General features: G+C 36.9%; 1 protein-coding gene across 1 annotated transcript in view; it reads right to left on the reverse strand.

Annotated features, from left to right (window-relative positions):
• The window catches only part of BBS7 (Bardet-Biedl syndrome 7), a 44,971-nt gene extending 24,995 nt beyond the window's left edge, over positions 1 to 19,976 (reverse strand). Inside the window, exons 1-8 of the mRNA XM_059067568.2 lie at positions 19,737 to 19,976; positions 18,030 to 18,095; positions 15,259 to 15,321; positions 13,683 to 13,858; positions 6,163 to 6,349; positions 3,927 to 3,999; positions 3,390 to 3,506; positions 1,458 to 1,588 (exon numbers count right to left, since the gene is read on the reverse strand). Coding sequence (XP_058923551.1) covers positions 1,458 to 1,588; positions 3,390 to 3,506; positions 3,927 to 3,999; positions 6,163 to 6,349; positions 13,683 to 13,858; positions 15,259 to 15,321; positions 18,030 to 18,095; positions 19,737 to 19,772 — 849 coding nt within the window. The 5' untranslated portion in view covers positions 19,773 to 19,976. The remainder of the gene's footprint in view (positions 1 to 1,457; positions 1,589 to 3,389; positions 3,507 to 3,926; positions 4,000 to 6,162; positions 6,350 to 13,682; positions 13,859 to 15,258; positions 15,322 to 18,029; positions 18,096 to 19,736) is intronic.
• Between the last annotated feature and the right edge of the window lie 2,682 nt (positions 19,977 to 22,658).

The raw sequence follows: 22,658 nt of genomic DNA on the forward strand, positions 1-22,658 counted from the left end.
AGAACCATAACACAGGAGATCATAGACAACATAGTATAGACATGCTTTATGTAAGTAACAACATGGAATGCCAATTAAGGGAACTCACAAGAAAAGACCTTGGTCACTGCTCAAAATATTGGTGAATAAATATACATTTATAAGTTTAAATTAAAATGTGATGTTTAAGGTATGTACATATTGTCTTTTTATGATCTGCTCCTTAACTTTTTTGATTAACCAACCATCAGTCCAGACTATATCAGATAAGAGGACTTCTCCTGATTAGGAAAACAATAGAGTGAGGTCATGAATCAAGATGAGGCAGCATATTCGCAGCCTTAACACAACATGGAAGCAGCACCTCTCTATCATCAGACAAACAGAAGAAAGATTGGAAAGAGAGGAATTCTTAGTGCCACACCTGGCAGAGGGGAGACATGCTATGTCATTACTGGGATTTGGAATAGAAGTCAAAGAGGAAACTTGGGGTCTAAATAGGAAAGTTTCTCAGGGGTTGATGAGAAGAAAATGGGAGAACACCAACACAGGATTATTATGTACTTTTAAGCCTAAACTATTATTTGCATCATTAGCAAGGTAACTTTTTGCACCAAAGAAAGATGAACAAGTACAAAATAAATCCAGAAAATAAGTTGTATAATGTTTTTATCCCCATATTATCTATATAATAATATACTTTATCTATATACCAAAACATCTGTTATTTACTGATATGCAGTTAAAGTAGGTACTGGGAGAACTTTACCACTATTAGAGAAATTAGACAAAGAAAAGTTCATACTGAGTTGTGGTTTTTTTGTTGCTGTCGTTAAACAGCCTCAATACATCATGCATAAGGCAGGATGGGGAAACCCTGGACAGGAGAACACCACTTTATGAAAATGAAAGATTCAGTTTATGCCAGAATGCTTCTCCATGTGACTCTGCACCTTGGGATAAACAAGCTTAATTATACTTAAAATTTGTGAACTAAAAATTACTCTTATCTAGTATTTCTTCTCATACTGTGTATCTTGGGTGGCGAGAAGTGATATTGCTACTTTTCCCTCTCTGCTGAAGGATATTTTTGATGTTGTCTTAACAATGCGAAGTTTATTCCTAAAACCTTATTACTTTAAAACAACACAATCTCATTTATGCTACGTAAACATATAAATGTTACTCCTGTAATCTATTATGTATTATAGAAACTAAGGTAATACATTTAATAATTTGGATATACAGTATTTAGAAATCAAATTAAAAAGTAATTTATTGTTCAGCTTGAGGGCAACGGTCATTTATTCAAACATAAGAGTAGTCTAGAGAAGATTTTGATAATATCAGAGCAGAGATATTTTAAGCCAAACACAAGATTTTAATATATTTCATTTAATAAAACACAAAGTCAGTCATCTCTATAATTGTTTGATGAATAATAAGCATATATATAGTCTTTTGAAACGTGACCTTACCTGATCAAATCGTAGAACAGGCTCATTTGCATTATCAAAACTATACACTTCCACCATTCCATCATCTCTTCCAACAAGTAAATCTTTAACCCCATCACCCACAATGTCAAAGCTGTCAATACACAAAATACCTTTAAAAAAGGTAAGTGATAAGTTATCAATAAAATTGATATTATAGTAAAAAATATAGCAAGTATGAATGAAAAAATATACATATCAAATCAGAGAAGGAAAAAAAAAAACAGGGTAAATTAAAACAACTATAGGGCTTCCCTGGTGGCGCAGTGGTTAAGAATCCACCTGCTGATGCAGGGGACACGGGTTTGAGGCCTGGGCCAAGAAGATCCCACGTGCCGTGGAGCAACTAAGCCCAGGCACCACAACTACTGAGCCTGTGCTCTAGAGCCCGCAAGCCACAACTACTGAGTCCACGTGCCACAACTACTGAAGCCCGCGCACCTAGAGCCCATGCTCCACAATAAGAGAAGCCACAACGAGAAGCCCATGCACCGCAACAAAGAGTAGCCTCTGCTCGCCACAACTAGAGAAAGCCTGTGCGCAGCAACAAAGACCCAACACAGGCAAATATAAAAAAATCAAATAAATTTAAAAAAAAAACAACTATAACAATAACTTCCCAATTGAACTCCATGCCTCTAATTTTGACCTGCTTCCCTGCAAACCCACTCTCCACGGAGTGTTTTTGTTTTAGTTTGGTAAATTAGATCACATCATACCCCCACTTACAATTTTCCAATGACTCCCCACTACATTTAGATTAAAATGCAAACCCCTTTACCAAGGCTCTGAGGACCTCTGTGATTTGGCCTTAGCCTACCTCTGTGACTTCATCTCATGCCATACGAATGTGTTTAGCCACACTGGTCTTCCTTCTTCTCCTCAAATGAATCGAGTTTACCTCTGCCTCAAGTCCTCTACCTTTATTTTTTTCCTCTTCCTGGACATTCTTTTCCCCTAAATCTTATACATTGTTAACATGTTTTCTTGTCAATCTATTCTCATGCTGTACTTATAAATAGCCATACAAACCTACCAAGTCAGATATAAATTTCCCTTAGAAAGGTATAAATTCCTTAGAAAAAAGGAATATCCCCTGACCCGAATGCACTTCTTTGCCTCATACCAAGTACTCCCAAATTCCAATTAATTCCCTACAGCAAAAAACGAAAAATGGATTTGAGCATAGATTAACGTTATAGATAGACATTAGTCCATAAAGGCCTATCCATCCCAATTTACTATTAGCATATCTTACTTTAAAAATTATGGCAAAAGTATGACAGACCTGCTAAATAAACAAACAGTAAATAAACCTGAGGCGTCTCTGTAAATTGTGAAGTCTGCTATACATTATGAATAAATAAAACAGAATGAACTATATAATGTAGGTTGACCTATTTATCTATCTATCTATCGAACCCATGCCCTTGAAAGTGAAAGCACAGAGTCCTAACCATTGAATCACCAGGAATTCCCAGTATATTTTATTTAATAATCACTGAAATTCAGAAGCTGAATTACATCAGAAACATACCTCCCAACTTCCCTGGTGGTGCAGTGGTTAAGAATCCGCCTGCCAATGCAGGGGACATGGGTTTGAGCCCTGGCCCAGGAAGATGCCACATGCCGCGGAGCAACTAAGCCCATGTGCCACAACTACTGAGCCTGCGCTCTAGAGTCCATGAGCCACTACTACTGAGCCCACGTGCCAAAACTACTGAGCCCACGTGCCACGACTACTGAAGCCCGCGCACCTAGAGACCGTGCTCTGCAACAAGAGAAGCCACCACAATGAGAAGCCCGGGCACCGCAACAAAGAATAGCCCCTGCTCGCCGCAACTAGAGAAAGCCCACGCATAGCAATGAAGACCCAACACAGCCATAAATAAATTAATTAATTAAAAAAAATACCTCCCCTCTTTTTCTCATTTCGAATTTCCCACTTGTGTATTGGTTTGGATGTAGTGATCTGAATAAGCCCAAGTTTTCCATCTGACGTTCCAAACAAAAGGTCTTCTCCAGAGTCACCTAGTTATATTTAAAGTCAACATATTATATTTACCCCACAACTCACACTATTTCTTTAAAATTGAAATATTTTCAAATGTATTCTCTCATTTAAAATATTATAAAAAGATAGATTTTAATTAATTTACTTAATTTAGAAGGATGGTTATACATTCACAGAATTTATAACCATAAGAGATAAGACCTTTCCTCATCAACTAATTTTAAGATGAGGAAACTAAAAAATTAAAGTTCAATAACACATTACTGTTAGCTACTGGCAAGTTAGAAGACAATTGTCTCTATTCCAGTTCATGTTCTTCCTACAATTTCCCATTTTCACTTAATATATAGTTAAATGAATAAAAAACCTGAAATATCTAAACTTAAATAATGTAACTCACTCCCTTATTTGATTGTCAAAAATAAAGCCCTGATTACCGCCATTTCCATTGTGTAGGGCTAAAACAGTAGGTGGGCCAGGAACTTCAATTTCATACAGCACATCAGATCCCTGAAGGAGAACAAGTATTTTAAAACTAAAACAGAAGACAAATTTAAAATAATACAGGTATTCATAGGTAATATCAATATTCATATAAAGAACCCTGGAATAAAACTAGTGAAAAAAACTAGATTGTGAATGCTAACTTCTATTTGTTAGCAATTCTGCACATGTTGACTCATTTTATAATAAAAATATACATATATAAAATATAAAGAGTGAGGAAATAAATATTTCAAATATTCTCCACTTTGAATACTTTTCACTTTAGGTACTTTGTTTGCCTGAAAACTTGACACTGGTAAATTTCCCTATCAAAACTTTCCAGGAACTTGTTTCTTCTTTCCTCTCTAACTCAAGGGCTTTAACTTAGAGCACATTCAAACAGACTCAAAATTACTTCCTAAGGAAAACTCTGGCCTTGCCTTTCTGAAACCCACTCTAGTAAGAGGCAGAATGACCTGCTATTTAGATAAGAAAACAGTTAAATCCTTTTATTTGTCTTTTTTTCAATTTTGTCACTTATAATGCATAGTATTTGCATAGTATCTGTGAATAGTATTTGTGAAGCTGTTAAAGAATGAGGTAGAAGTATTAAATTCACATAGTAAAAATATGATAAATCACTCAATGAAAAAACACTGGCAAAATTACAGTAAATCTGGTATACCATTATTGTTTAAAAATTTTAGATATATATAGAATATGTGAGCCATATGCTTTATATTTTATTTTAAAAAATTCACAGATATCTACATGTAACTATATAAACACAAAAGAATACACAAAACTGTTTTAAAAAGGCTACCTTTGGGGTAACGGATTGCCAACAAAGGCAGAGGGCAAGTAGGGGAAAAGTGTTCAGGGCAGAGGAAGGACTTCAACTTTTTACTCTCCACAAATCCTTAGTGATTTTTTTTTTTACAATTAGCATATGGATCTCTTGTTAAACAAAGCAGAATCCTAGAATTCAGCCAGATCAATTTCTAAATGGGTGTGAGCCAACTCTTTAAAAGCCTTATTCAAACAACTCCTATTTGGGAGCATAGGCTAGGGGAGAAATTAATCGTTCACGCCCCTAGAGTGAACCTTGAACATTACTTTAATTCACCATAGAGAAAAAAAAAAAAAGAACTTCATAGAACCATTGGATTTCTTCTTCTACAAAAGGGCTGGTGCTGAGACAGGCCATCTAACTATGAAATTCCAAAAAGTGAGACAGCCTTTGGTGGCACAGAATAAACAGCTAGACTTTTTGTTCAATTGCACTATCATCCTAAATTTTGATCCAATTAATCCACTTGTTATATGTCATTTACATCTAAACTTTGTTTTATGGGTCCTGGGGTGCGTGTGTGTGTGTGTGTGTGTGTGTGTGTGTGTGTGTGTGTGTAAGAGAGACAGAAAGAGAAAGATGGCATGTCTATTCCCTGCTGGTCCAGTAGTTAGGACTCAGCGCTTTCACTGCCAAGGGTCTGGGTTCAATCCCTGGTCTGGGAAGTAAGATCCTGCAAGCCGTGTGGCGTGGCCAAAAAAGAAAGTCACTTTCAAGAAGACAGTTGTAATTAGTACTACTAGTAACAATGGCCTTAAGCAGTTTTTTTAGCCAATCATGGTTTTTAATAGAAATATAAAGACAGTAGATGCTTTTTCAAATATTTACTGAGTGCTTATTCTGTTCAACATACTGTCATAAATGCTGGGTAAATTCAAATGATACAACCCTGATCTCCTGTTAACTCTCTCCTGTTAAAGCCTAACACCCTCTCCCCAACCCAATTTCCTCCTTTAATTTGATTTTTTGGGAGAGGGGAGGGTGATGGAGGAAATAAAAAAAAAAAAAAAAAAAAGGAAAAGCTAGGAAGGGTTCCCTGTAGCAAAGGCATTAGATTCTTATTGTACTAACTCATATATTATGTGTGGGGGGAAAAGTGTCCTTTTTTCCATATATGCTTCTCTAAAAACTTGTCAAAGATTTCTACACATTTGCCTCAAGTAAAAAAAATAAAACTTAGTTTGTCAATTAAAATATTAAAAAAAAATTTCAAGATATAATTTTAATATATTTAAAGTGGTAGTGCTCACTAAAGTAATTTATCCCAAGTATACACTGTTCAGCAATATTTTTTTACCTAAATTATGAAAGACAATAAAAATGCAAATAACAGCAACCTGTAAAACTCTGAGTACTCTGTCCTGGCAGGCCAACACCGGTACATCATGAAGTACTCTTTCCACTGGAAGGCAGATGACGTCATTGATCTTGTCTCCAGAAAGGTAATAATGTTGGTCTTTGCAGTCACAATAATGGTTATAGATATAACTTGCACTGAGAAAAAGGTCTGAGCCAGATATGTGCCTGAGAATGTTAAAAGTAATTTAAGATATCAACATTAAAAAAAACAAGCATAGGAAGCTCCTGAATTATTTTCAGAGGTGAAAATAAAAGTTTATTTATATACAGTTTACTATCATTTTATCACACTCAGAGGACACTTTTTGTTTGTTTTCATTTCCCCCAATTAATTTCTAGCCTTTTGGTAAAGCATTGATTTTGAAAGCTGAAAATGAGGTTCTACAAGCCTCAGGCTTCTCAAAAATTGAGCTCAGAAAAACTGAAAACAAAGAGAAGATAATGGTAATATTAATTGTCTATATCTGAAGACAATTACTATATCAAAAAGTAACTTTTTTGTATGTGTACTATGTGCCAAGCACTGGCCTAAGTGACTTACATGTATTAGCTCAATCCTCGTAACTTTATAAACTAGGAACCATTATTATCCCTTTTTAAGGAGAATAAAAAAATGTTAAGTGACTTGCATAAAGGCATGGAACTAGTAGACAGTGGATGGACTGCAACTCAGTTTTTAACTCTACAGTTAGCTTTCTTACTACCACTGAATAGAATAAGGCTATTTGAACTGAATCTACTTGAAACTAAATAACAAACAGTGGAAAAAATGACTTCATTAGAATTTTAACTTGAAAAAAGAAATAATAAGTTCTTTCAAATTATATTTAACAAAATTTAGATAAATGATAACAACTATGAGAATGAATCAAGTTTCCACTGGGGAGCTAAAATTTTTGACAAAAATTATATACTAGTATATTGTCTTCACTTCTAGATAGCTATCACCACGTGATCATAAAGAGGGTATTTATTTGACGGTCTCACCTATTTTTCCACCTCTCCTCTAAGGTCTATTTAAAAAAATTTTGATACTAAAATTATTCCTTATCCTATAATGATCCTCATTGATTTTCTCTTCTTCAATTATTGTTCAAATGGCTTCACTTTGTGGCTCTGCATACGATTTCAGAAGTTCTCTTAATAGAGGGCTGACAGCAGAAGCAAGAAGAACTACAATTCTGCACCCTGTGGAAGGAAAACTACATACATAGAAAGATAGACAAAATGAAAAGGCAGAGGATTTTGTACCAGATGAAGGAACAAGAAAAACCCCAGGAAAATCAACTAAATGGAGTGGAGATAGGCAACCTTCCAGAAAAAGAATTCAGAACAAGGATAGTGAAGATGATCCAGGACCTCAGAAAAAGAATGGAGGCAAAGATTGAGAAGATGCAAGAAATGTTTAACAAAAACCTAGAAGTATTAAATAACAAACAGAGATGAACAATACAATAACTGAAATGAAAAATACACTAGAAGGAATCAATAGCAGAATAACTGAGGCAGAAGAACGGATAAATGACCTAGAAGACAGAATGGTGGAATTCACTGCTGTGGAACAGAATAAAGAAAAAAGAATAAAAAGAAGTGAAGACAGCCTAAGAGACCTCTGGGACAACATTAGACGTAACAACATTCACATTATAGGGGTTCCAGAGGAGAAGAGAGAGAGAAAGGACCAGACAAAATATTTGAAGAGATTATAGACGAAAACTTCCCAAACATGGGAAAGGAAATAGCCACCGAAGTCCAGGAAGCGCAGAGAGTCCTATACAGGATAAACCCAAGGAGACACACGCTGAGACACATAGTAATCAAACTGGCAAAAACTAAAGACAAAGAAAAATTACTGAAAGCAGCAAGGGAAAAATGACAAACAACATACAAGGGAACTCCCATAAGGTTAACAGCTGATTTCTCAGCAGAAACTCTACAGGCCAGAATGGAGTGGCACAACATATTTAAAGTGATGAAAGGGAAGAACCTACAACCAAGATTACTCTACCCAGCAAGGATCACATTCAGATTACATGGAGAAATCAAAAGCTTTACAGACAAGCAAAAGCTAAGAGAATTCAGCACCACCAAACCAGCACTACAACAAATGCTAAAAGAACTTCTCTAAGTGAGAAACACAAGAGAAGAAAAGGACCTACAAAAACAAACCCATGACAATTAAGAAAATGGTATTAGGAACATACATATTGATAATTACCTTAAACGTGAGTGGATTAAATGCTCCAACCAAAAGACACAGGCTCAGTGAATGGATACAAAAACAAGACCCATATATGCTGCCTACAAAAGACCCAATTCAGACCTAGGAACACATACAATGTGAGGGGATGGAAAAAGATATTGCATGCAAATGGAAATCAAAAGGAGGCTGGAGTAGCAATTTTCATATCAGATAAAATAGACTTTAAAACAAAAAATGTTACAAGAGACAAGAAAGGACACTACATAATGATCAAGGGATCAATCCAAGAAGATATAACAATTATAAATATATATGCACCCAACATAGGAGCACCTCAATAGATAAGGCAACTGCTAACAGCTATAAGATAGAAAACCGACAGTAACACAATTATAGCTGGGGACTTTAACACCTCACTTACACCAATGGACAGATCATCCAGACAGGAAATGAATAAGGAAACGCAAGCTTTAACTGACACAATAGACCAGATAGATTTAATTGATTTTTATAGGACATTCCATCCAAAAACAGCAGATTACACTTTCTTCTCAAGTGTACACAGAACATTCTCCAGGACAGATCACATCTTGGGTCACAAATCAAGACTTGGTAAATTTAAGAAAACTGAAATCATATCAAGCATCTTTTAGAACCAAAATGCTATGAGATTAGAAGTCAATTACAGGGAAAAAATGTAAAAAACACAAATACATGGAGGCTAAACAATACACTACTTAATAACCAAAAGATCACTGAAGAAATCAAAGAAGAAATAAAAAAATACCGAGAGACAAATGACAATGAAAACATAACGATCCAAAACCTATGGCATGCAGCAAAAGCAGTTCTAAGAGGGAAGTTTATAGCTATACAAGCCTACCTCAAGAAACAAGAAAAATCTAAAATAAACAATCTAACTTTACACCTAAAGGAACTAGAGAAAGAAGAACAAACAAAACCCAAAGTTAGTGGAAGGAAAGAAAGCATAAAGACCAGAGAAGAAATAAATGAAATAGAAACAAAGAAAACAATAGCAAAGATCAATAAAACTAAAAGCTGGTTCTTTGAGAAGATAAACAAAATTGATAAACCTTTAGCCAGACTCATCAAGAAAAAGAGGGAGAGGACTCAAATCAATAAAATTAGAAATGAAAAAGGAGAAGTTACAACAGACACCACAGAAATACAAAGCATTCTAAGAGACTACTACAAGCAACTCTATGCCAATAAAATGGACAACCTGAAAGAAATGGACAACTTCTTAGAAAGGTAAAACCTTCCAAGACTGAACCAGGAAGAAACAGAAAATATGAACAGAGCAATCACAAGTAATGAAATTGAAACTGTGATTAAAAATCTTCCAACAAACAAAAGTCCAGGACCAGTTGGCTTCACAGTTGAATTCTATCAAACATTTAGAGAAGAGCTAACACCCATTCTTCTCAAACTCTTCCAAAAAATTGCAGAGGAAGGAACACTCCCATACTCGTTCTATGAGGCCACCATCACCCTGATACCAAAATCAGAAAAAGATACTACAAAAAAAGAAAATTACAGACCAATATCACTGATGAATATAGATGCAAAAATTCTCAACAAAATACTAGTAAACAGAATCCAACAACTCATTAAAAGGCTCATTCACCATGATCAAGTGGGATTTATCCCAGGGATGCAAGGATTCTTCAATATACGCAAAGCAATCAATGTGATACACCATATTAACAAATTGAAGAAGAAAAACCATATGATCATCTTAATAGATGCAGAAAAAGCTTTTGACAAAATTCAACACCAATTTATGATAAAAACTCTCCAGAAAGTGGGCATAGAGGGAACCTACTTCAACATAATAAAGGTCATATATGACAAATCCGCAGCAAACATCATTCTCAATGGTGAAAAACTGAAAGCATTTCCTCTATGATCAGGAACAAGACAATGATGTCCACTCTTGCCACTATTATTCAACACAGTTTCAGCAGTCCTAGTCATGGCAATCAGAGAAGAATAAGAAATAAAAGGAATCCAAATTGGAAAAGAAGAAGTAAAACTGTCACTGTGTGCAAATGACATGATACTATACATAGAGAATCCTAAAGATGCCACCTGAAAACTACTAGAGCTAATCAATGAATTTGGTAAAGTTGCAGGATACAAAATTGATGCACAGAAATCTCTTGCATTCCTATACACTAACAACGAAAGATCAGAAAGAGAAATTAAGGAATCAATCCCATTCACCATTACAGCAAATAGAATAAAATACCTAGGAATAAAGCTACCTAAGGAGATAAAAGACCTGTATTCAGAGAAGTATAAGACACTGATGAAAGAAATTAAATATGGTACTAACAGATGGAGAGATATACCATGTTCACGGATTGGAAGAATCAATACTGTGAAAATGACTATACAGCCCAGGGCCACCTACAGATTCAATGCAATCCCTATCAAATTACCAGTGGCATTTTTTACAGAAATAGAACAAAAAATATTAAAATTTGTATGGAGACACAAAAGACCCTGAATAGCCAAAGCAGTTTTGAGGGAAAAAAATGGAGCTGGAGTAATCAGACTCCCTGACTTCAGACTATATTATAAAGCTATAGTAATCAAGACAATGTGGTACTGGCACAGAAATAGAAATATAGATCAATGGAACAGGATAGAAAGCCCAGAGATAAACCCACACACCTATGGTCAACTAATCTATGACAAAGGAGGCAAGGATATACAATGGAGAAAAGACAGTCTCTTCAGTAAGTGGTGCTGGGAAAACTGGACAGTTACATGTAAAAGAATGAAATTAGAACACTCCCTAACACCATACACAAAAATAACTCAAAATGGATTAGAGACCTAACTGTAAGACTGGATGCTATAAAAGTCTTAGAGGAAAACATAAAAAGAACACTCTTTGACATAAATCCCAGCAAGATCTTTTTTGATCCACCTCCTAGATTAATGGAAATAAAAAAGAAAACAAACAAATGGGACCTAATGAAACTTAAAAGCTTTTGCAAAGCAAAGGGAACTACAAACAAGACAAAAAGACAACCCTCAGAATGGAAGAAAATATTTGTGCACAAATCAATGGACAAAGGATTAATCTCTAAAATATATAAACAGCTCATGGAGCTCAATATTAAAAAAACAAACAACCCAATCCAAAAATGGGCAGAAGACCTAAATAGACATTTCTACAAAGAAGACATACAGATGGCCAAGAAGCATATGAAATGCTGTTCAACATGACTAATTATTAGAGAAATGCAAATCAAAACTACAATGAGGTATCACCTCACAACAGTTAGAATGGGCATCATCAGAAAATCTATAAACAACAAAAGCTGGAGAGGGTGTGGATAAAAGAGAACCCTCTTGCACTGTTGGTGGGAATGTAAATTGATAGAGCCACTATGAAGAACAGTATGGAGGTTCCTTAAAAAACTAAAAATAGAATTACCATATGACCCAGCAATCACACTACTGGGCATATACCCAGAGAAAACCATAATTCAAAGAGACGCATGCACCCCAATGTTCATTGCAGCACTATTTACAATAGCCAGGTCATGGAAGCAACCTAAATGTCCATCAGCAGATGAATGGATAAAGAAGATGTGGTACATATATACAGTGGAATATTACTCAGCCATAAAAAGGAACGAAATTGGGTCATTTGTAGAGACGTGGATGGATCTAGAGACTGTCATACAGAGTGTAGTAAGTCAGAAAGAGAAAAACAAATATTGTATATTAACGCATATATGTGGAACCTAGAAAAATGGTACAGATGAACCGGTTTGCAGGGCAGAAATAGAGACACAGATGTAGAGAACAAACGTATGGACACCAAAGGGAAAAAGTGGCGGGGGGCTGGTGTTGGTGGGATGAATTGGGAGATTGGGATTGACATATATACACTAATATGTATAAAATAGATAACTAATAAGAACCTGCTGTTTAAAATAAATAAATAAATAAAAAGTTCTCTTAATATAATTTTTATCAACTTAATGAAATTCTAAATCTCTTACAAGATTTGAAATTTCATTTTCAAATCCATCTGCATTATAAGCAGGGAAGGATTAATGAGTGGTAATCAATTTTATAAGTGGTCAGTTTTCTTACTGAATATTGTCAAGTTATAATCTTGTTTTCCCATGCAACCTTATCAATGTGGAGCTTCAGATAATAAATTTTCAAAAACTGATTAAAGAACCTTTCCATCCTACCTCTGCCACTCCAGTAAAAACACTTAAGAAACTAGCTAAAGAGACTATTGGCTGGGAAACTCCTTAGCTTCCTCACACCTCAACCTATATACCTTTCTGAATGTGGTGGTATGCTAATAATTAGCTACTTTGGTTTTAGTATTTCACAAATATCACTGGCCATGTCTATCTAGAAAAGCATTTCAAAAGAATGATATTCTTATTAAGCCCCTGAAATTACTTCCACTTGCCATTGTTTAATTCTTTATCTAATCTCACCAAACCTAAGTTTTACAGCCCAGACATCAGGACACATGCTGTGCATTATACAGAATTACACAGGACAGCTATACATTAATAGAACTCTGGATCAGTAGTTTCCAAACCAAGGTCTGGCTGCTTATATAACATGGCTGCATAGGATTCAAATGAAAAACTGTTCTTTTAAACCACTCCTAATAATTCTGATTCTGCAGGTATGAGGTAGGACAAGGACTCTATTGTTTAAAGCTTTCAAGGGATTCTCCTAAGTAGCAGGTTTGAAGGACAGTGGATTAGATAAACTTTAAAGCCTCTTCCAGTTCTCCATGATCCAAAAACTAAAATTTTAATTGCAAAATTTCATATAGCAGGAAGCCATTAAGGAAGCTATTTTTCACTTATGAGTCTTACCTGACTCACCTGAAATTATAACTTTTTGGTAGTCATTAACTTTGATGGCCAGTCTTTTAACAAAATGATGCCACCTCAAAATCAGAACTACCAGAGACAGCAAAGCAACAGGAACCTAAATATCTGGAGGTTTTCTTTCACTTATTTTATACTTTGATCATGAATCATAACTGAACTAACTAGTCAAAAATGAAGCTATGAATACTATAAATGACTTAAAAAGATAAGATTTCAACACCCAAGTGATTTTGTATTGACTCCAGGTCAAATTTAATTTCCGACTAATAAAGTATCTTTAATTATTTCCCAGATACTAAGAAGTGATACTTAATCTGATGTTTGTCACCTATCCAAAATATCGTAAATGGATATGTAAAAATAAAAAAGGGAATAAACATACATAGCTTTAATGCTTTCAGTGAGGTTTGTTTCAAAAGAGAGAAACTGTTTTCCTCTCTTTGTGAAGCCTCTAATTTCAGATCCTGCAGCAATAAAAATTTTCTCCTGGGGCGTGTTAAGAACCCCTCCTAGCTCCAATCTTGCAATCTTCTGCCCAGGTAAAGTCTTGAAGACTGTCTGCAAAAATCATCAAGGAAAAAATTAAGTACACAAATTTATTCCAAGTATTTTCTTTTACCATAAAAAATGCTGGGATTTTAAACTTACAAAATATTATAGTTCTAAATAGGAACACCTTTAGATACAAATGTATCCAGTGGTCTTCTGGGTTTTTTGCTAAATATCTTCAAACTTTGCAACGTTTATTCCCACACACATTGCATTTCAATGACATCATTAAAATCTAAACTCTTGCAACTCAAAGTAGGGTTCGCTAAGCAGCTGCATTACCATCACTTACCTTATTAGAAATGCAGACTCTCAGACTCAACCCCAGATCTACTGAATGAGAATCTGCATTTTACCAAGATTCCTCAGCTGGTTCCAGTGGACATGTTTTTATACCTTAATCATCTTTTTAAAACTAATCTCTCCTGGTTCCCTTACAATTTTATAAATTTTAGTAGTATAAATAAAGGACTGTAGAATTTACTAAAAACCTGAGCATATAACTTCATGTCTCTCTATTTAATTGGACACATTTGCATCCTTAGTTTATTCCTCGTTATTTTCTATTTTATTATTGGCATCAGTTTCTTCCCTTCACCACCAATGACTTATACACAGAGAATAAAATATCTGGAAGGATATATGAACAATAGAAACACTGAGTTTCTGATAGTTTTTACCCTCTTCATCTTTTTGCAAATTTCATAAAATGTAGAATGAATATAAGAGTTCACATCTCAGACCCATCACTTGTAAACTATGATCTGGGAATATGATGATGTAAAACTCACTTCCTTGGTCAGGCTATATTCAGTGGCAAAGGTGATGCGATGGTCACGTCCATGTTACACTGTTATATAAGACTCCATCTTAGCAGACTGGACAGATTTCCCGGTTGGCCTGAAGAAGCAGTTCACCATGTTGTGCGAAGGCCTGGGAGAAGACTGCATGGCAAGGAATTGTGGGAGGCCTCAAGAGGCTGAAAGCAGGCCCTGGCTTACGGACAGCAATAAAGTGGGGACCTCAGTCCAACAACAGTAAAGAACTGAATTCTTCCAACAACTACATGGGCTTGGAACAGGACCCTGAGCTCCAGAAAGAAATAGAGCCTGGCTGTACCTGTGTTGCAGCCACATGAGGCCTCGAGTTTAGACTCCTGCCCCGTGAGATAACAAATGTGTTTCGTTTTAAGCCCCTAAATTTGAGGTAACTTGTTACACAGCATAAAAAACTAGAGTGATACATAAAAATATATCACCCTAGGCTGTCAAAGATGTTTTATAAACGGCTAGCAAATGACTCTCATGCTGCCTGTAGCTTCATACTTCATATGACTACTTCCCTCAACCTATTTTTCATTATGCTTTAGAAAAAATGTTAATGTAGGAGTATTCAAAAGGTACACATACCACTGCTTCTCCCTTCTTCATGCCAAAGCACATAACTACTCCATCATGATCTCCAACAACCACCTGTAACAGATAGAAGAGAATCTAAAATTACTGTTATTATGCCCTACTAACTTATATGGGGAACACAAGATTCGCAATATATAAATTATGATTTTAAAAGTAGAGATCAGAAAATCTAGTAAAGACATCCCCACAAAAAATATCCACCAAAGAATTGGAAGAAAGGGCCAAAGAGAAGGCTATGAAAAGTTGTTATGGAAGTAGCTGGCTTTCTGTTCTATTCCTACAAGGTAAACAGAACAAGAAAATACAGACAGAAATGGCAAGGAGGCAATTTTTTTTTCCTTTAACTGGAGCATAAGAACATTTTAAGATTAACTTTTAAAACATTATCAGGCACTTCCCTGGTGGCGCAGTGGTTAAGAGTCAGCCTGCGAATGCAAGGGACACGGGTTCGAGACCTGGTCCGGGAGGATCCCACATGCCCCGGAGCAGCTAAGCCCGTGCGCCACAACTACTGAGCCTGAGTGCCACAACTACTGAAGCCTGTGCACCTGGAGTCCATGCTCTGTAATAAGAGAAGCCACCGCAACGAGAAGCCCGCACACCGCAGTGAAGAGTAGCCTCCGCTCACTGCAACTAGAGAAAGCCCACACTCAGCAAGAAAGACCCAATGTAGCCAAAAATAAATAAATAAATTTTTATATGTAATAAAAAACAATTATCAAAATGAGGTTGTGACAGACCTATTTGATATTTTAAAAACTTTTTACTTTTTATTTTTATTGATGTATAGTTGATTTACCTAATTAAACTTAAAAGCTTTTGCAAAGCAAAGGAAACCATTAAAAAAACGAAAAGACAACCTATCGAATGGGAGAAAATATTTGCAAATAATAAGACCAATAAGGGGTTAATATCCAAAATATGTAAGCAGTTCATACAGCTTAACATAAAAAAAAAACAACCTGATTAAAAAATGGGCAGAAGACCTGAACAGACATTTTTTCAAAGAGGAAATGCAGACAGCCAACAGTCACATGAAAAGATGCTCAACACCGCTTAATCATCAGGGAAATGCAAATCAAAACCACAATGAGATATCACCTCACACCAGTCAGAATGGCTATCATCAAAAAGAACACAAGTAACAAATGTTGGCAAGGATGTGCAGAAAAGGGAAACACTCGTACACTGTTGGTGAGAATGTAAATTGGTGCAGCCACAGTGAAGAACAGTATGGAGGTTCCTCAAACAACTAAAAATAGAACTACCATATGACCCAGCAATGCCTCTCCTGGGTATATATCCAAAAAAATAACCCAAAAACATGAATTCGAAAAGATACATGCACCCTAATGTTCACAGCAGCATTATTTACAATTGCCAAGATATGGAAGGAACCTAAGCGTCCGTCAACAGATGATGGATAAAGAATACTACTCAGCCATAAAAAAGAATGAAATTTTGCCTTTTGCAACAACATAGATGGACTTGGAGGGCATTATGCTAAGTGAAATAAGTCAGACAGAGAATGACAAACTGTATGATAACATTTGTATGCAGAATCTAAAAAATACAACAAACTAGTGAATATTAAAAAAAAAAAGTAGCAGACTGACAGATATAGAAAACAAACTACCAGTGGTTACCAGTGGGGAGAGGGAAGGAGGAGGGGCAACACAGGAGTAGGGGATTAAGAGATACAAACTACTATGTATAAAATAAGCTACAGGATATATAGTGTAACACAGGAGATATAGCCAATATTCTATAATAACTAAAAATGGAATAGAACCTTGAAAAATTATGCATCACTATATTGTACACCTGTAACTTATATAATATTGTACAGCAACTATATTTCAATAAAAAATAAAATAATAAAATGATCTTTTAAAAAAAAAGTGTAACAGTCCTGAGACCAAAAAGTTTGAGAAGTGTTGCTCTAGTTGAGTGAATACAATAAATGACAATCAAAAATCTGTTGATTTATCCTGATAAAATGTTAATATATAGGAATACTGTATTTATTTTGCAGCTATTAAAATATCCTACTAGTCTACCAAGAAATTATAACTGTCTTATGGAAATCACAGGATTACTATTTCTATAAAACTAATCAATATTGTTAGTTAAATGTAAAGATTAACATCAATATATTTAACTACTCTTAAAAATATGATAAAGTTTTTAAAAAGCATTTTCTCTACAGTCTATTGTATTTTTAATTTCTTTTTTCATATACACAATCTGGTACACACAAGTACACACAGGGTAAATTATTACCAGAAAAATGGAATATGGTTTTTTTTTTTTTTTTTTTTTTTTTTTTTTTTTTTTTTTTTTTTCAATACGCGGGCCTCTCCCATTGTGGAGCACAGGCTCCGGATGCGCAGGCTCAGCAGCCATGGCCCACGGGCCCAGCCGCTCCACTGCATGTGGATCTTCCCGGACCGGGGCACGAACCCGCGTCCCCTGCCTCGGCAGGCGGACTCTCAACCACTGCGCCACCAGGGAAGTCCTGGAATATGGTTTTCAACTAGTTTGCTTATACTATTTACTAATTGTACATAATAAATATAATGTCCAAGAAACTTACTGTCTATAAATGTCCCTTGGTATTCCAATCTCTGTTCAAATGAAAAGAAATTCATTTCCATTTCAGCCTTGGAATTTAAAAAAAAACTTATCAATAATGAAGGAAATATAAACCTCTCCTCTGTCAGAGCTGAAGAGATACGGAGAAATCAGTATCTCTACGTTACCTTTTGTGTAGCTCTATATCTTGAAGCAGGAAGTAGCTTCATAGTCTTCTGAGAGGTCACTCCCACCTAAGGAAACACATAAGCTGCCTGGTGAGTGATTTCTGATACACTAATTTGAAGTTATTAAATCAGAGATTAAAAGGACCAGCAGATTCTAATCATAGTAAGCCTCAGTTTTTTTATTGCAATTAATTAGTGATATGAAATAATTATTATCAGCAATGAACTTATTTTCTAATGAAATATGCTACAAAAGTCAGAATACAGAAAACAATCAAAAATAGTAAAATTTATGCTATAAAGTTGTCAAGTCAAAAATAATAACGTGGCATTACTGGCAAGATACTTCACACCAAAAAAATATTTCTATAAGCCTTCTTTTACAACTTCATACAGTTGTTAAAGTGTGTTTGTAATTTAAAATCTTTGGAAATAGATTAGTTATTATTGAAAATGCAACATAAAAGATTTTAGCTAAAATACCACCATGCTGATGACAATGACATCCAATCTAACTGATGATGAAGATTATTTTACAAAAGTTACAGAAGATGAAAACAGCATGGTTTGCTCAGCAGGGCGCTGTCACTAGTGGCGCATGGTTAGGGGAGGAGAATGGGACCAAAGAGAGAGAAACTGGTGGAAACAACAGACCATGAAAGAATTTACAAATAGTATAGGTCTATACAGTATAATTCTGTATTCTAGGGAGTAGTATTAAAGTTTAATCTGTTTAGATTCGTATTTTTGAAACATCAATCTAGTAATGATGTGAAGGATGGCTTGGAGGGAGGTAAGCTGGAGGCTAGGAGCTATTTCAGTCATCCAAGCAAGAGAAGATGAGGACTGAACTAGGGTTAACAGAGATGGAGGGAGCAAATGGGACAGATTCATGAGCTATTTAGGAGATAAAAGCAGCAAAATGTGGTGACCAGATGGATATGGAAGATATTAAGGTGGGAACTACTTAGCATGACTGTCAAGGAAAGTGACAGGACAAACATTTGTACCATTAGCCAAAATAGGATTACTCAAAAAGGAGATGGAGAAGGAGAGAAAGTCTAGGGCTGAAATATTGAGAGGCAGGGTGGTGTAACAGAAAGAACACCAGCTCTGGAGTCAGAGACTTTGTTTCAAATAGGAACGCCATCCTTTCCGCTATCATGTAAATCCCCTTCTCTGAGCCCCTTGATCCTCATGTACCTACTTTGGGAATTTTTATGAGGATTACATATATGTACGTGTGTTAAGATCTGAGAATAAACTAGACGCTCGAAAACGGCTGTCATTGCTTTTATTATGATCTGGCTCGTGGGGTCCAGCTCACAGTAAGAAACAAGTGTCTGGCGCTCGGCAGAAGGGACTGGGTACAGATGGAGATCAGGGAGTTAGAAGCTGCAGCCGGGGAGGAGGAGAAGGGCCCCGGGGAGGAATCCGGGAGCGCATCAGGACATTTGGAGCATCTTCAGGACCTCGCAGACGCCAGCACCGCGGGGGCGCGTGCTCCCTCTTTCCAAGTCCCCGTGGATCGTCACCAACAAGCCGGAGTTGCCCGTGAGCAAGGTGTCTGGAGGGTGGCACCCAGATCCGCTCCTGTGCCGCCGCGTCGCCGCCGAGACACCCCAACAGACGCCAGTGGAAGGATCGAATCCTCTCAGAGAGCGCAGCTCACCCCGCGCAGCGACCGCCCCAACCCCTCGGGTTTACCTGTAAATAATCCGCTCGGTTTAAATTCAGATCCATGACGGAGGCACGGACGCGCTGGGCAGCGCCAGGCCAGGCCAGGTAGGATAGAGGTTGCGGGACCCCAGGCCTCCGAGGGGAAATAGCTCGCTTCCCCCCTGAGGGCCAACGCCAGCTACTAAGGTCTCAGTGGGTTATGCAAAGGCGGAGCGTCAGGGCAGCTGCGTCTTGCGTGACGTCCGTACGTTCCTGCGAGAGGGCCCCGGAAGGAAATGAAGCCCCACCCCGCCTCCCAACAGACCGCCCACTGACTTAACCCGCTCCAATGAGAGGCGGAGAGGAACGGAGGGCGAGCTCCAGGAGACCTGAGAAGGGTGGTTTCCAGGGAGACCCGAGACGCAGTCTTGGCTATGCCTCTGCCACCGCCCTGAGCCCCAAGTCTTAAGTCTTTTCTGTGTAGAGCCTTGACTTGAAGCCCTGGTAGATTCTGACCTGTTTCACCGCCACTAGAAAGCATCCCTCAAAAAATTAGGTTTCACCGCCATAGGAGTTAGCTTACAGCAGCATAGGAGTTCTCAAACTTTTGGCCCTAGGACCCCTTTACAAAACTCTTATAAACTATTGAGGACCCCAAAGACTTTCTGGTTATATTAATTATCTATTGATATTTACCATATTAGAAATTAGAACTGTTTGTAAAAAATATATTGAAAAAAACAATGAACTCATTATATCAATATTTTAATGAAAAATAACTATTTTCCAAAATAAAGAAAAGTAAAAAGACTGGCTTTGTTTTCAAATCTATTCACTGTCCACCTGAACAGTGAACAGGGGAGTCCCTGATCTACTTCTGCATACAATCTATTGGTATATGTTGTTTTTTGTTTCTTTGTAAGTATATGAAGAAAATGTGGTCCAAACTCAACAAGTGGTAGTTTTTGAAAAGTTAGGTGCAATGTGGAATGTGGCTCCATTATACAACATCCCCAAAAGTCCATTTGTTAATATCATCACAGATTCCATCAGAAAAGTTTCAAAGTGTTGGAAAGTTGTCAACCTCAGATGACGGATATAAATTTTTGAAAAATTCTAATTTGTGCTTAAAAGCTTGAATTTGAAGCATTGGCAACAAATGTCAATTATTTTCCTTGAAATGATAGTTTTCCTTCTTGAATTCACTAGAAAGTGTATGCCAAGTATCCAAGTCTAAATAATCATAATTTTTCTGTCAGTCGTGCTTTCAAAAAAAGTTCCATGAAAAAAGCAGCGAGTTCAGCTAGCAATTTAAATAACCATACAAGTGCTTTTCCTTGAAACAACTAATGTACTTCCGTATTCAGTAGAAATGCTTCATGCATACTTCCCATGTCACCCCACAGAGTATTAAAAAGGATATGTACTCGGACTTCTTTGGTGGTCCAGTGGTTAAGACTCCGCCCTTCCACTGCAGGGAGCCCAGGTTCGATCCTTGGTGGAGGAACTAAGATCCCGCATGCCACGTGGCATGGCCGAGTTAAAAAAAATAAATGATATGTACTATGAGTAGAGGCTTAAAATTAACAATTTTCACTGCTTCATAAAGAACATTTTTACATGAAACTTTGTTTCCTGTCAACGAGTGGCCTTGATCCACGCTTAAGTACCAGCAGTATTAACCAACCTTGCTGTTGTACCATTAGTACAAATGTCCACACAGTGAAAAAGGCAAGTAGCATCTTATTGTTATGAAAATACCTTCAAAATCACAGACCCCCTGAAAAGGCCTCAGGAACCCTCTGACTATTGCTGGCCTATAGTGACCCATGATCTGATTGAGAGCGGACCTTCCTTGATTCACTTTCATCAGTCCTTCCTTTGTGCATACCACACTCTGCCTACAGAAATACTACAGATGAATAAGTGGTTTCTGTGGTCTACCGGGGAGAGTTCACAAATGATTTCTGTGGTCTACTAGGGGAGAGTTCACAAATGTTTGTGAAACAAGAATTAAGCCCTTGAGAAGAGGTTCTTAAGAAAAGAAGGTTTTGCCCAGGTCCCAGGATATTCCAGACAATTCTTTTTTTAAAAAAATTTTTTAATTTAAATTTTATTTTTATTTTTGGCTGTGTTGGGTCTTTGTTGCTGCACGCAGGCTTTCTCTAGTTGTGGAGAGCTGGGGCTACTCTTCATTGCGGTGCAGCAGGCTTCTCATTGCAGTGGCTTCTCTTGTTGTGGAGCACAGGCTCTAGGCACGCGGGCTTCAGTAGTTGTGGCACACGGGCTCAGTAGTTGTGGCTCGCAGGCTCTAGAAGGCAGCAGACTCAGTAGTTGTGGCACACAGGCTTAGTTGTTCCGCGGCATGTGGGATCTTCCCGGACCAGGGCTCGAACACTTGTTCCCTGCATTGGCAGGTGGATTCTTAACCACTGCGCCAACGGGGAAGCCCCAGACAATTCTTTTGCTGAGGCCAAAGTAACTCACTATTGAAATAAACAACAATGCCTGAAGATGGTTTAGCTGTGTAGAAATTTGGAGAAAATATCACTTTAGACTCAACAAAAATACAGATAAATTTTAGAAGTATATTAAAAAACTAAAGCCATAGAGGAGATAAAATAGAATTGTTATAGAATTTTATGGAATTTAGGGGGTTGGAAGGTGTATTAGTTAGATAGAGCCACCATAAAAAGTAGTACAAACTGAGTGGCTTAGACAACAGAAATTTATTTTCTTGTATGATCTCACAGGCTAGGATTACAAAACCAAGTTGTCAGCAGGGAACCAAACCAATCCTCTGAGGCATTTCTCCTGGGCATGTAGATGGCCATCTTCTCCCTGTTTCTTCATATGGTCTTCCCTCTGTGTTCGTCTGTGTCCTAATCTCCTCCTCTAATAAGGCCATCAGTCATGCAGGATAAAGGCCCACCCTAGTGACCTAACTTTAACTTAATTATTTCTTTAAAG

This window comes from Kogia breviceps, chromosome 6 (assembly GCF_026419965.1).
Source record: "Kogia breviceps isolate mKogBre1 chromosome 6, mKogBre1 haplotype 1, whole genome shotgun sequence".
Taxonomy (NCBI): domain Eukaryota; kingdom Metazoa; phylum Chordata; class Mammalia; order Artiodactyla; family Physeteridae; genus Kogia; species Kogia breviceps.